The sequence below is a fragment of the Musca autumnalis genome, unplaced genomic scaffold (genome assembly GCF_047663935.1).
Source record: "Musca autumnalis isolate F117 unplaced genomic scaffold, ASM4766393v1 scaffold_4, whole genome shotgun sequence".
Lineage (NCBI taxonomy): Eukaryota > Metazoa > Arthropoda > Insecta > Diptera > Muscidae > Musca > Musca autumnalis.
This window is the reverse complement of record NW_027411977.1, coordinates 118,330,285-118,345,285: the sequence shown is the minus strand read 5'-3', so window position 1 is coordinate 118,345,285 and position 15,001 is coordinate 118,330,285. Positions and strand designations below refer to the sequence as shown.

The 15,001-nt window shown below is 34.5% G+C and overlaps 1 protein-coding gene across 1 annotated transcript in view; it reads left to right on the top strand.

Annotated features, from left to right (window-relative positions):
- Window positions 1-1,622: 1,622 nt before the first annotated feature.
- Window positions 1,623-15,001, top strand: part of LOC141403054 (uncharacterized) — a 44,186-nt gene continuing 30,807 nt past the window's right edge. Inside the window, exons 1-3 of the mRNA XM_073985218.1 lie at window positions 1,623-1,666; window positions 2,667-2,766; window positions 2,827-3,491. Coding sequence (XP_073841319.1) covers window positions 1,623-1,666; window positions 2,667-2,766; window positions 2,827-3,491 — 809 coding nt within the window. The remainder of the gene's footprint in view (window positions 1,667-2,666; window positions 2,767-2,826; window positions 3,492-15,001) is intronic.

Here is a 15,001-nt window from a genome sequence, read left to right as displayed (position 1 = left end):
GACCTATACCGACAAATTTCTAAGAGAAAGTTTTATACCTCCAACGAAGACTAAGTACCAAATTTCAGCCATTTCGATGGATTATTGCGGCTACAACCTTCAAAATACCGAAAATAAGGACTTACAGTTCTATGGGGGCTATATGACAAATTTCATATGAAACGTTTAATACCCCAAATGAAGACCAAATACTAAATTTCAGCCATTTCGGTGTATTATGGTGGTCACAACATTCAAAATACCGAAAATCGGGAGGTAGAGTCATATGGGGGCTATGTGACGGCGTGAACCTATAACGACAAATTTTCGGGGAAAAGTTTTATACCACCAAAGAAGACTTAGTTCCAAATTCCAGGCATTTGGTGTAATAATGAGGCTAAAACCTTTAAAATACCGAAAATCGGGTGGTACCGTTCTATGGGGGCTATATCAAAACGTGGACCGATGTAGCCCATTTACAATACCAAACATCCTAGTAATAAAAACGTCTATACCAAATTACAAAGCTCTATCTTAGAAATTGCGAGCTGTTATATCGACTTAGAATTTTATCCTGATCAAAGATATATATACTTTATAGGGTCTCCGATGAATATTTCGGAATGACAAATTTAATTATACCCTCCATATTATGGTGGAGGGTATAAAAAGAAAATTCGCAAAGACGTCGTGATATCTCCGTAGCTGTTTAACATCTAAAAAAAAAAACATTGTTCCACAACATCCCATACGGGACAAGGGAGACTTCTCTCATATCAATGAGTGCACCCCGATTCATATTAGCTCAATGATATGGGACCTACTGTTTATCGCCGAGTCCGAACGGCGTGTCTTAAGACACCACTTGTAGAGAAGTTTTTCAAGGCTGAAATACTCAGGAAATGTCGCCAACATTACTGAGGGGTTTTTTGCCACCGTTGAAAAATGTTTGATGTTGCCTGGCCGGGGAATCGAACCCCTGACCTTCTGCGTGCAAGGCGGGCGTGCATACCATTGCACCACGGTAGATGTTTAACATCTACCTTTCTGAAATTCTATACCCTCCAGACGGCATAGAGATCAAAATGATGTACGATCTTGGCGTCCAATCATATCAGGTCAAATTCCATCTGAGGAATTTGAAAAATGTACGGCTGAAACGATTCCGATCACTAACGGATTCCGAACACTAACTGATTCCGATCACTAAATGATTCCGACCAAAAACTACCCCAGCATGTTTAAGTCATCCGCTGAAGCCACAGCTATTTGCGACAAGATCATAAGTATGAGCAAGGTACTTAAGTCGCTGGCCGGCAGCACTTGGGTCGCTGACAAAGAAATCTTGTTGACCTCTTACAAAGCATTAGGCCGGTCTGTGGTTAACTATGCGGCGCCAGCGCTATGCAGTGAAAGAATGTTCAAACCAGAATGTCGCCTGAGGGCTGTTACAAGGTGCCTGCTTTTTAAGACACCAGTGGACCATCTTCATGAGGAGACGAAGATTTTACCGGCACATCAGCACTACAAGAAGTTGTTGATGCCGTAACTTCTTGGTTGTCAAACAGGACCATCAGGGGAGATCTTCATGATCTGGAAAGAGAGGTCCAAAGGTATCAACGAATTCCTATAGATCTACGATAATGTGGCAAAAACCTTCAAAATGCCGAAAATTGAGCCCAGAACGGTAAATCCTGATTTTCGTTATTTTGAAGGTTTTAGCCACATTATCTGACCGAAATGGATGAAATTTGGTATTTAGTCTTCGTTGTGGTATTCACTTTTCTAAGTTAATGTGGCTAAACCCTTGAAAATACCAAAAATCAGTATGTACCGTGTAATTGGGGCTATATCAAAACGTGCACCGACCATTCTCTGTGGGAATATTTAAATCCCCGAATGAAGACTAAATATCAAATTTCCGAAAATCTATAGGTAGATTTGTATGGGGACTATATCAAAACGTGGACCGATATAGCCCATTTTCAATACTAAACATCCTAGGAGTAATTGCGAGCTGTATCTTGATTACAACACACGGACGGAGGGACATCGTTCTAACGACTAAGAATTTTATGCAGACCTAGATTCCCATGTGTTGGTGCAGACCTTTTCTAATCACTTTGAACCTTAAGTGGCAATTTTAGGACAAAAAAACTTCAAATTCTCGCCAGATTACCTTTATATGGAAGCTATCTAAACGGTAGGCCTAAGTCCACAATTTTTGGTGGAGAAGCCTTTTTGACCTTTAGGAACCCTAAAAGCTAATTATAGCTAATTCGATCAGAAAATGTAGCTAAAAACTGTAAAATTCCATAATTCGGACGGTATAGTTATATCGGGGCTATTCGAAGACGTAGGCATAAGTCCGCAATTTTTTGGTTGCGAAGATTTTTGATCTGTAAGAACTCTAAATGCCAAATTATACCCAATTCAGTCGGAAAATGTAGCCAAACTCCAAAATACCGGTTCCCAACGTGGATCAACACATTCACCAAAAGACAACCCAACAAAAGACACATCTGTGCAAAGTTTTAGTGTCCTATCTGAATTTGTTTGGATGCTAGAGTGATTATCAGAGACGGACAGACCGAAGGACATGCATATATCGACTAAGAATTTTAATCTGATCAAGAATGTATCACTAATCTAATAATAAACTAATAATTTCATCATTTTCGAAACAGAAAAATTACACCCATTGATCTGGATGAACAAGATGGATTACTGAACAGCCAAATGGATTCGAATTATTATATTGGACTTTTCAATGAACTCATTAAAAGGGTGAGTATTTTGTTACCCATGTTTATTGGCATGCTTTACGTCAAACGGGATTTTTTACAGCTCGACAAAAGTCCACATAAAGCGAAATTGTTTGCGATGTTGCAATTTCTATTAACTTATGAACCAACCGCGGATGGAGGTGGAGATGCTGTATGGAAGAAAATCGAAGAAATGACCAAAAACATAGAAGAAGCGAAAATCCATCAAGTATTGAATCAGGATACACCAGCAGATTCAACACAATCTACAGTCTTAAAATCGTCGCCATCTTCAGAATCTGTTCTAATTGAGGGCGATGATATACCAAAAATAGTTGCTCCTCCTTCACCACGTATGCCACCACCTCCTCCACCACCATCTCCCAGTAATAGTTGTACTCCTTCACCATATCCGGGTGCTATGTCATCAACGACGGAAGAATTACTCCCGCAACAGAGTCCACCGAATCCGAATATAAAAATGAAAACTTTGTATTGGGATACAATTTCGTCTTCAACCATTCTGGGTCGTACAAATATTTGGACTCTAATGGCCAATCAACACAAAAAATCGTTTCGTTTGCCAATTGAATGGCATAAAGCCGAATCATTATTCTCTGTACAGAGTGCAGGAACGCTGGATACACAGGATAAATCAACAATTAAACGGAATGCAGTAAAACAAAATAAGTTACTGAATGATCAACGTAGCTTCCTGATAGAAATACTTTTGGAACAATTTAAAGGGTAAATACATATGTATAATAATTAATGTGTAATGGGTACATTAGGTTAATGACTGTTTTACAACTTGGAATCCCTGCATCATATTTTGATAAGTTTTTACCTAAGATTAGTTATAATCTTAATTATAAGGTGATTTTTTGTGTATTTCTTATCAATTCATAGTATTTTTTTAACATAATGTTAATTTACCATATGGTGACATCAATTTATGTTAAACATGTTTTTGTTGCATTCGTCTTCTGTTAGTTGTCTGTTATACACAAACACCCTTTATGCTTTAATAGTAAAATTGAACTGCATTATGCACTATGTCCAATCTTTACCATTGTATGTCTTTGTCATTAATAATTAATAGGCAAAAGTTCATTCATTCTTGCTACAGAAAATCATTTTTCATTATCGCTCATTGATCAAAGACTGTCAAAAAATGAATTTTTCCAGTTAACATTTCTATTTTTATACCCTCCCTCGGTCCACCCTACTTTCCATTTGTAACGCATGAAATAATCATTTGCGAACCTTTAATTTAGGGCGACCCATTTTTTCTTTTTTTCATTTGATCCAAAACCTTAAATATGCAATTTTATGGCGATCGGTTAACGTTAAAATCGATCAAATATGCATACAGATCCGATTTTCGTAATTTTATGTAGGATTCGTTTTTTAGCCACAACAATGAACTGGTAAAGTTTTCTCATCCATTGGACATGCGTTACAAATGGAAAGTAGGATGGACCGATGGAGGGTATAAAAATAGAAAACGTTAGCTCGAAAAATTAATTTTTTGAGTTCCAAAAAAATTTGTTTGGTCGCCCTAAAATATGTATATTATTGGTCAGGTTAAAATTTTGAGACGATCTATGTATGTCTGTCCCTGCGCCCGTCTGCGGTAATCACTCTAGCTTGGCAAAATTTAAAAAGCATAATGGGATACAGAGTAGCAATCCCTCGACGGCCGGAGCCATCACCTTAAAAATCATGTGTTTGTGTTAGACATTTTTTATCATAGAAGCGGCAATATATCCCGGTATGCCCGCTCCGAGCTCTTTTTGTTTGTGCCGGGATCCACCACAGGTTAACTTCGGTGAGATGTAGTGGCTGTATGGAATGGGCTCACTTCCGATTAGGGATACATAGTGAAATTAAATAATCGGTTTTTCGATTATTCGGTTCAATAGTCGACTTTCGATTTTTCATTTACCACTCAAAACACGGTTATAATCGTTTATAGTCGACCATTTCCGTTTCCAATATTCAACTACGACTAATAGTACATTTATACATAACCGGATTTAACAAACCCAATGGGTTTCAAATGTCAATTCCTTTGCGTATACGTCAAATAAATCCTCTTTAAGAAGGTTAACCCTGCAAAAGGCTATAATATAAACACGGCCTAATAATAATAATAGATCAAAATGAATTAGAAGTTGTTGCTTCAAAAAAATGGTTTCATTTGTCGTCATTCAAGCCAAATGTAACTACGGAGCAAATCGTTAATTATGTTGCTAATAAAACAAATATTGCATCATAACATATGCAATGTTTTAAGCTTGTAAAAAAAGATACAGACACTACAAGTCTTAAAAGAATTAATTTTAAGTTTGGAATTATATCAAGTTCCTATGCCAAAGTATTGGATCCAAATATTTGGCCAGTGGATGTCAAGGTGCGTCCTTTTATAAATTTTCGGAAGAATCCAGCAACAAGTCAACAAATTTAGCTAGTTCTTCCCACGATGTAAAAATATTTTACCAAAATGCTTCGGGTTTGCGCACAAAGTCTAAGGATGTGTTTGAATTCTCGTCTCAATGCGACTTCGACGTTATTGTTTTTGTAGAAACATGGCTTAATGCGGATTTTTTAAATTCTGAATTTTTTGATCACAACCTATACAATGTTTACCGGAAAGATCGCAATGCTGACATTACTGGCTGCTCCAGAGGTGGTGGTGTCTTAGTAGCTGTAAACAAACAGTATAAATCATCGCAAATTCCAATTAATGACGATAATGGTCTTCTTGATCAACTGGTTATTTGTATTTTTGGTTTAAAAAATAAGCTATATGTATGTGTATCTTATATACCACCTGGTAGTTCAGGTAGTTTATACGACAAACATGTTTCTAATATTACAACATTAAATGGGGCTGCTTTAAAAGATGCAATGTAAGTAGGGGGGTAATGCCGATTCTGGATCACAAAAGCGCCTTTTTTGCCTATTCGGCCCACTGTGCAGGCTGTGTGTGTGTGTGTGAGTGTGTGTGTGTGTGTGTGTGTGTGTGTGAGAGAAAGAGAGTGTGTGTGTGTGTGAGAGAGAGAGAACAAGAGAGAGAGAGAGAGGGATCACTAGATCGAGAGAGTATTTGGAGAGCAGATCTTAAATGTAAACATAGCTTAAATATATACAAAATATTAGGGTGTCTCAAAAATATTACCTCCAATAATATTAGGGTTGCCACATTTACCGCTTAAATTAAAAAATATTACGTTGAATCATTAAATATTGGATCCCCCAATGTGAGAGTTAGGATAAAGACCAGCCCTAAGAGGCAATTCTTACCCGAACAGACATATTGTGCGAGAGAGTTTTATTCAAACAAATGTATGGCATTAGAGAACATATGAGAAAACTAAAATAAGAGAGAGAGAGAGAGAGAGTAAACTAATAGACGGTTATACATTTACCCATTTACATGTATGTATCTCCAGATAGTTAGGATAAAGACCAGCCAAAAGATGCAATTTTTGTCGATTTGAACCACTGTGCGAGCCAGTTGGAATTAAACAAATGATTGAGTGGAGTATATCTAGAGAGCCACATTTAACCTGTATATGTGTGGGAGGGAGCCAGACCGAGATTTGAGGAGAGAAACATATTTATCCTATATATGTGTGGAAGGGAGCCAGACCGAGAAGTTGAGAGAGAGAACTACATTTGATCGCTAATGTAAACAAAATACATTTCAATATATGTCTGTCCGTAAGCATGCCGAAACATGATCGTAATCAAAGTGGATTTTTCCGTCCGTCCGCCAGTCTCTCTGTGAGCATGTTCAATCATGTTCATAACTTAACATATGTATCCCCAATTAATTTCACAATATTGTGAAATTCATGTTTTAGCATACTACAGTTTTCGTATAAAAAGCAAATAATCTTAAATAAGATTCAATGTATACCCAATTAATTTCACAAGTTTGTGAAATTGTTGATGATGGTCAGGTTCGTTCGTCTTTTGAATTTCATAACTCCGCTATGAGTTGAGATGAATGTCAGAGTTTCTCATATTGCAACAAAAACCCAAGAGTAAACATTAAGTGACCATGAAATGATTCGTACAAATTCTTTCCCTTGTTTTACTCCATGTTAGCATACTGATGATCGATACATTGACCAAAAATTTGTTTTTTTGTCAACGAGCATTTGGGCAATTTGTTTATATTTAGACAAATGTAAACAAATCTGCAGTACTCATTGCTACAAGAATATTTCTTTGTTCATAGAAATTCTTGCCCTTTGTGGTTATTACCCAGTTTGAGTCTACAATGCATGTGTTTATGTTGACCATCAGGTGGAGGGGGATAGGGGGTGTGAGGTGGAGGGGTATGGTTGAGGGCGGATTTTGATTCTGGAATACAATCAATACTTTGATTCATCCAAATAATTATATATTGATGGGATTTGTTGAGAACGTTATCAGTACTTAACAAGTCACGGATTATTCAACATCGCATTCCAAAATTCTAATTGTTTTTAAAAATGGCTCCCCATAGTTGTAATTATTGTGGAAATTCTTTCAATGTTAAACGCGAATTTTTTAAACACGTAAAACTGCATTGTAAAGATTGTGGACAATTGTTTGGCGATGCCAGTCAATTAAAATTCCACCAATTGTCACCACATACTAATCAACAAAAACAACAAGAACAACCAACTGTATCGCAGATGAATGCACCTAAAATAGACAAAATTAATCGGGCGGATAAGCTATGTGAAGAGTGCAACGTTACAGTGAAGAATATGATATCTCATATTCGAAGTGAGAATCATCGCAGTGTTGTTAGAAAAAATTTGGAAAAAAATATAAAAATTATAAAAAGTGCATTCAATCAGAACATTACTTGTTATGAAGTTGAAAATACTAAAGACATAATATTACCCCGTGATTTCCTAAAAGATGCTAAAGACTCAATAATAAAATGTTTAAAATTTGAGTTGGGTGAAAAAACAAGTATCAAGATCAATATGGAGCTGCAGGGACAGTATATCAAACCCACGGCTGTAAAAGAGAATACATCAAAATCTACAGAGTCGACAACAACAGAACAAGTGTTTAATCACATTTCCAAGTCTGTAGTAGTATCCCTAGGAGATGATCTAGAGGAAATCTTTACCAACCATGAAAATGAGCTTGTTGATAAATCAGATGAGTTTCAAGAAAGAGGTTCTGGTTGGGCATTGGAAAAACTTTTAAAAATTGATCTCAATATTAAAAAAGTTAATTTAACTCGAGGTTCGCAATTCATCCCAACACCAACAACATTGAGAACAAAACATGCATGCATAAACATAAAAAACAATGATGAATACTGCTTTAAGCTGTGTATGGTAGCGGCACTAAGTTTCCCGAGAACAATGAATGTCGATAGACCATCTACATATAAAGTCGATATCAAGCAGGACATCATTCGTCTCGATACAGGAATAACATTAAACTTTCTAGGTTTATGTTTTCCATTAGGACTGAAAGATGTAAAACTATTTGAAAAGGCCAACCCCGAAATCAGTGTAAATGTTTTCGGATATGAGCGAGAGTCCATTGAAGGCCCGTACTACCTTACAAAAGAGGAAAAGAGACATCATGTTAACCTGATTTTACTCAACGATGGGGATAAATTCCATTACATATGGATTAAGAACATGTCACGGTAATATATCAACATTTAATAATACTCAAATCATTGACTAATTAATTGTATATTTCTGTTAATTTCAGCCTTTTATCAGCTCAAATATCAAAACATGGACACGCGGTATATATCTGTAACGGTTGCATCCAACCCTTTCATGTTAAGGAGGAGCTCGATGTTCACAAAAAGCAATGTGGCGGTGTAGTTTGCAGCATGCCCCAGACTAAGAAGGATGCCATAGTTAAATTCGTAAACCACAAAAAGAAGGAGAAAGTAGGATTCTCTATCTACGCAGATGCTGAGAGCGTATTGAAACATAAGGAGCAGGAATCCAATATCAACAGAAAAACAGAGCAAGTAAAAGAGCACATCCCATGTGCTTTTAGTTATAATATAAAATGTAGTTTTGACTCTAGTTTAGATAAGTTCTTTACTTATACTGGCCCTGACGCGCCAAAAGTTTTCTTAGAGAATTTAATAAAAGATTGCAAGTTTTTGTATAATAACTATTTGACAAAAGTTAAACCATTGATTACTTTAACACCCGAAGAAGAATCACAATTTAAAACAAGTGTCAGCTGCCACATATGCGATGAACCGTTAGGTGGTGATAGAGTCCGCGATCATTGTCACCTAACTGGGAAATATCGAGGCGCTGCACATAATAAATGTAATCTGAAATATCAGGTTCCTAAATTCATTCCAATATTTTTCCATAATTTTTCGGGCTATGATTGCCACCTATTCTTTAAAGAATTAGCAGAATTTGTAGGAGAAATTAAAGTTATTCCGCAAAATAAGGAACTGTATATCTCCATGTCCTATTTTATCAATATGAAAAAAGATGATCCGACTGACACCACTAATTCAAACAGTACAATTGTTGTAGAAGAAGAGGATACAAGTGATGAAGAGGATTCAGAGGAAGAAGATGAAGGAGGGGACGACAATGAAAAAAACAAGAAGAAAAGCAAGAAGAGGCAAAACAGACTCGAATTACGTTTCTTAGACAGTTTTAGGTACATGTCTACAAGTTTAGACAAATTGGCGAAGAATTTACCTAAAGACGCTTTCCACGCCGTAAAGTCACATTTCCCTAATGAGGAAGATTTTGCTCTATTGACAAGGAAAGGTGTTTTCCCTTATGAATATCTATCATCGTTCGAAAAATTAGATGAAACTCAACTACCACCCATTGAAGAGTTTCACAGTAAGATGACTGATAGTGAATGTTCAATAGATGACTATAACCATGCAAAAAAAGTCTGGACACATTTTGGTTGTCATACTTTGAAAGACTACATGGAATTATACTTGAAAACAGATGTTCTCTTATTAACGGACATTTTTGAAAATTTCAGAGACTTGTGTAGGGGAATTCATTCTTTAGACCCTTGTCAATACTTCACAGCCCCATCTCTATCTTGGGATGCAATGCTTCTCTGCACCAAGGTTGAACTTGAGCTTTTTACAGATATAAATATGTACAATTTCTGTAAAAACGCAATCAGAGGCGGTTTAACTCAATGTTCAAATAGACACTCTGTAGCGAATAATGAAGATGCTCCCAATTATGACAAAAACAAACCCGAAGTAAACATATATTACTTGGACGTCAATAATTTATATGGAACAGCCATGACAAAACCTCTCCCAGAAAAAGATTTCAAGTGGGAAGAGGACTTGGAAAAATTTAATGATCCTAAAGTAATAGAAGCAATTCCAGAAAACAGTAAAACTGGATATATTTTAGAAGTTGATCTCGAGTATCCAGTACATCTTCATGATCAACACAATGATCTTCCTTTTTGTCCAGAAAATAAATGCGTTGGGGGTTCCAAAACCAAAAAGTTAATAGCAGATTTGACGGACAAAACATCATACACAATACACTACTCAGCTTTACAACAATGTTTAAAGCATGGCCTAGTTCTTAAGAAGGTGCATAGGGTTTTATCTTTCAAGCAACGTGCCTGGTTAGCTCCCTATATATTAAAGAATAATATGCATCGAGAAAATGCTAAAAATGCATTTGAAAAAGATTTTTTCAAATTGCTGAATAACTCGGTATACGGTAAGACTATGGAAAATATAGACAAGAGAAAAACTGTTAAAATTGTAACAGAGTGGGAGGACAAGAATAACAAGAAGAAAAGAAATGTAGCTAGCAAGCTAATTGCTAAACCAAATTTCCATAGTCTTTCTATATTTTCTGAAAATATGGTAGCTATCCAGATGCAAAACGTAAAAGTAAAATATGATAAACCATTATATTTAGGCTTTTGCGTGCTAGAAATATCAAAGGTGTTGATGTACGATTTTCTTTATAACTTTCTCAAAGCAAAATTTGGTGATGCCTTTATTTTAAATTATATGGACACGGACTCTTTCATCATAACATTTAAAGGACTGAATCTATATAGGGTATTGACTTTGAAAGAAATAGAGGAAAGGTTTGACACCTCAGACTTTTCCCCTAATAATAAATATGACATTCCTCTCATTAATAAAAAGAAATTGGGCATGATGAAGGATGAAAATAATGGCAAAACCATGCTTGAGTTTGTAGGCCTTCGTCCTAAAGTCTATGCTATCAAAGTAGTTGATAGCGAAGACGTGAAAAAATCTAAGGGTGTAAAGAAATCTGTAATAAAAAAATATACAATAGATACATATAGAGAATGTCTTTATCAGAAAAAAGTTTTGTATGATACAATGTATTCATTTAGGTCAAGGCAGCATACTATAACCACAGACAAAATTACAAAAATATCTCTAAGCCATCAAGACGATAAACGCTATATAATAGAAGATGGCTTAAGTACATATGCTTGGGGCCATTATAAGTTAAATAACATAAATGAGGATTTAAACTTGGATAATTTAGATTTACCTGTCCCAATGGACATTGATTGAAATGTAAATTTATTAAATTAAGGAATAAAATAAATGAAGCAAATTCATGTACATATATCTATATAAACAATAATTTAAATGTAAATATTAATTGTCTTATTACTAGTATTACAACTTATTATCATTTAAATTTCAGCATTATTTTCATATTACTTTCTAGAAATTACACATGGTATTTGTATTAATCTTTTTAACAACGTTTTACTAAATAACAATATAATATTATTATTACTAACTTTACACATAAACACCATTATTTTTACTAAATATCTATGTACTATTACTAACTACATACATTTATAATGTTTTTTGAAAAAATAAAAATAAAACAATACTTCTTATATTTGAAATTACAAAACAATGTGTTTTATTTCATTATTGAGTTTACATGATATAAAGGTACGTATACAAAGAACTTATACTATTTTTCGAACGATTCCAGTCAATGGAACATACTTCACCAGACGATCATGGATAATTAAGCAATATGCTGAGGAATTGGTATATTGGTTTCAAATTGAATTTTTAAATCGATAGGTCCATTCTTCACAGCTTCATTTTGGTTGCTGATGTCAATAACAGCAATGGGGTTGTCTTTAAACCTTGAATATGTGAGAAGTGGTAGTGGATCCCTCATATAATAAGATTGTTGAAACTTGGCATACATGTCATAGAGTACTGCATGATTAATATATAATATCTAACTCTCGTAGTTCTTCAATTATAGAAACCATCTCAATTGTATGGTGATATTTTCCACTTTGATTTGATTCTACCTACAGCTTTAGTCGTTCAACAAGAACATTGGGATCGTTCCAATATACATAATGAGGTTTTTCGGGATTTACTCTCATTAGGCCTTTACCAGTATGAGTGCCATCGATTATCTTCTTTATTATATTGGTGTATTTATATCCTTTGTTAGATTTTACTCGTTCATTATGGTTGTAGTTCACTTTATGTGCATTGGAGTTGAGTAAAATTTTCTTATATATCTCCAACGCTGATTCATCGTAGTTTTTGGGTTTTTGTTGAAAGAGAAGTTCAAATAAGCCTGGTGTGAGCGCCCAATTCTGGTTTCCTACGATAATTTTTCCATTATTTATTTCTAATGGTTTATCTCCAAATTTCCATTCCCCATTAACATCTTTATGTGGACCGTATACAGTGTCCAGATTATTATTGATTTTCAATTGAAGAAGATTGTTTACGTAATCATAATCAGTTGGGTCCGGATTAGGTTGGGTTCGGGTTAGGTTGGGTTCGGGTTAGGTTGGGTTCGGGTTAGTTTGGGTTCGTGTTAGGTTGGGTTCGGGTTAGGTTGGGTTCGGGTTAAAGATCATGTTGGGTTATGGTCAAGAGATACACTATTTATATTGCGACAATGTCCCACATTTAACAGTATATCTCTAACAATGGAAGAAGAAATGTTGAAACGACTAGTTCAATCCCGTAATGTTTTGAAAAGAAATTTTCAAAACATTAAAAGGGGAACACAAGCAAGAACAACCCAATTGGAAAATACCTTCAAACCAATAACAGATGAACTAAACAAATTAGTTAAAACGACAAGTGAAAATGCATCCAAATACATGATACCCAGTATCAAGAATCATAAGGAAGATTTTAAAAACGAAATCACTCCAAACGATGAAGAGTACGAAGAAGATAATAATCAAGATGAGTCAAGCAACGATGAGGGTGGAGAAGAATCTTTTTATTCTGATCATGATGATTATGATTACGTAAACCATCTTCTTCAATTGAAAATCAATAATAATCTGGACACTGTATACGGTCCACATAAAGATGTTAATGGGGAATGGAAATTTGGAGATAAACCATTAGAAATAAATAATGGAAAAATTATAGTAGGAAACCAGAATTGGGCGCTCACACCAGGCTTATTTGAACTTCTCTTTCAACAAAAACCCAAAAACTACGATGAATCAGCGTTGGAGATATATAAGAAAATTTTACTCAACTCCAATGCACATAAAGTGAACTACAACCATAATGAACGAGTAAAATCTAACAAAGGATATAAATACACCAATATAATAAAGAAGATAATCGATGGCACTCATACTGGTAAAGGCCTAATGAGAGTAAATCCCGAAAAACCTCATTATGTATATTGGAACGATCCCAATGTTCTTGTTAAACGACTAAAGCTGTAGGTAGAATCAAATCAAAGTGGAAAATATCACCATACAATTGAGATGGTTTCTATAATTGAAGAACTACGAGAGTTAGATATTATATATTAATCATGCAGTACTCTATGACATGTATGCCAAGTTTCAACAATCTTATTATATGAGGGATCCACTACCACTTCTCACATATTCAAGGTTTAAAGACAACCCCATTGCTGTTATTGACATCAGCAACCAAAATGAAGCTGTGAAGAATGGACCTATCGATTTAAAAATTCAATTTGAAACCAATATACCAATTCCTCAGCATATTGCTTAATTATCCATGATCGTCTGGTGAAGTATGTTCCATTGACTGGAATCGTTCGAAAAATAGTATAAGTTCTTTGTATACGTACCTTTATATCATGTAAACTCAATAATGAAATAAAACACATTGTTTTGTAATTTCAAATATAAGAAGTATTGTTTTATTTTTATTTTTTCAAAAAACATTATAAATGTATGTAGTTAGTAATAGTACATAGATATTTAGTAAAAATAATGGTGTTTATGTGTAAAGTTAGTAATAATAATATTATATTGTTATTTAGTAAAACGTTGTTAAAAAGATTAATACAAATACCATGTGTAATTTCTAGAAAGTAATATGAAAATAATGCTGAAATTTAAATGATAATAAGTTGTAATACTAGTAATAAGACAATTAATATTTACATTTAAATTATTGTTTATATAGATATATGTACATGAATTTGCTTCATTTATTTTATTCCTTAATTTAATAAATTTACATTTCAATCAATGTCCATTGGGACAGGTAAATCTAAATTATCCAAGTTTAAATCCTCATTTATGTTATTTAACTTATAATGGCCCCAAGCATATGTACTTATGCCATCTTCTCTTATATAGCGTTTATCGTCTTGATGGCTTAGAGATATTTTTGTAATTTTGTCTGTGGTTATAGTATGCTGCCTTGACCTAAATGAATACATTGTATCATACAAAACTTTTTTCTGATAAAGACATTCTCTATATGTATCTATTGTATATTTTTTTATTACAGATTTCTTTACACCCTTAGATTTTTTCACGTCTTCGCTATCAACTACTTTGATAGCATAGACTTTAGGACGAAGGCCTACAAACTCAAGCATGGTTTTGCCATTATTTTCATCCTTCATCATGCCCAATTTCTTTTTATTAATGAGAGGAATGTCATATTTATTATTAGGGGAAAAGTCTGAGGTGTCAAACCTTTCCTCTATTTCTTTCAAAGTCAATACCCTATATAGATTCAGTCCTTTAAATGTTATGATGAAAGAGTCCGTGTCCATATAATTTAAAATAAAGGCATCACCAAATTTTGCTTTGAGAAAGTTATAAAGAAAATCGTACATCAACACCTTTGATATTTCTAGCACGCAAAAGCCTAAATATAATGGTTTATCATATTTTACTTTTACGTTTTGCATCTGGATAGCTACCATATTTTCAGAAAATATAGAAAGACTATGGAA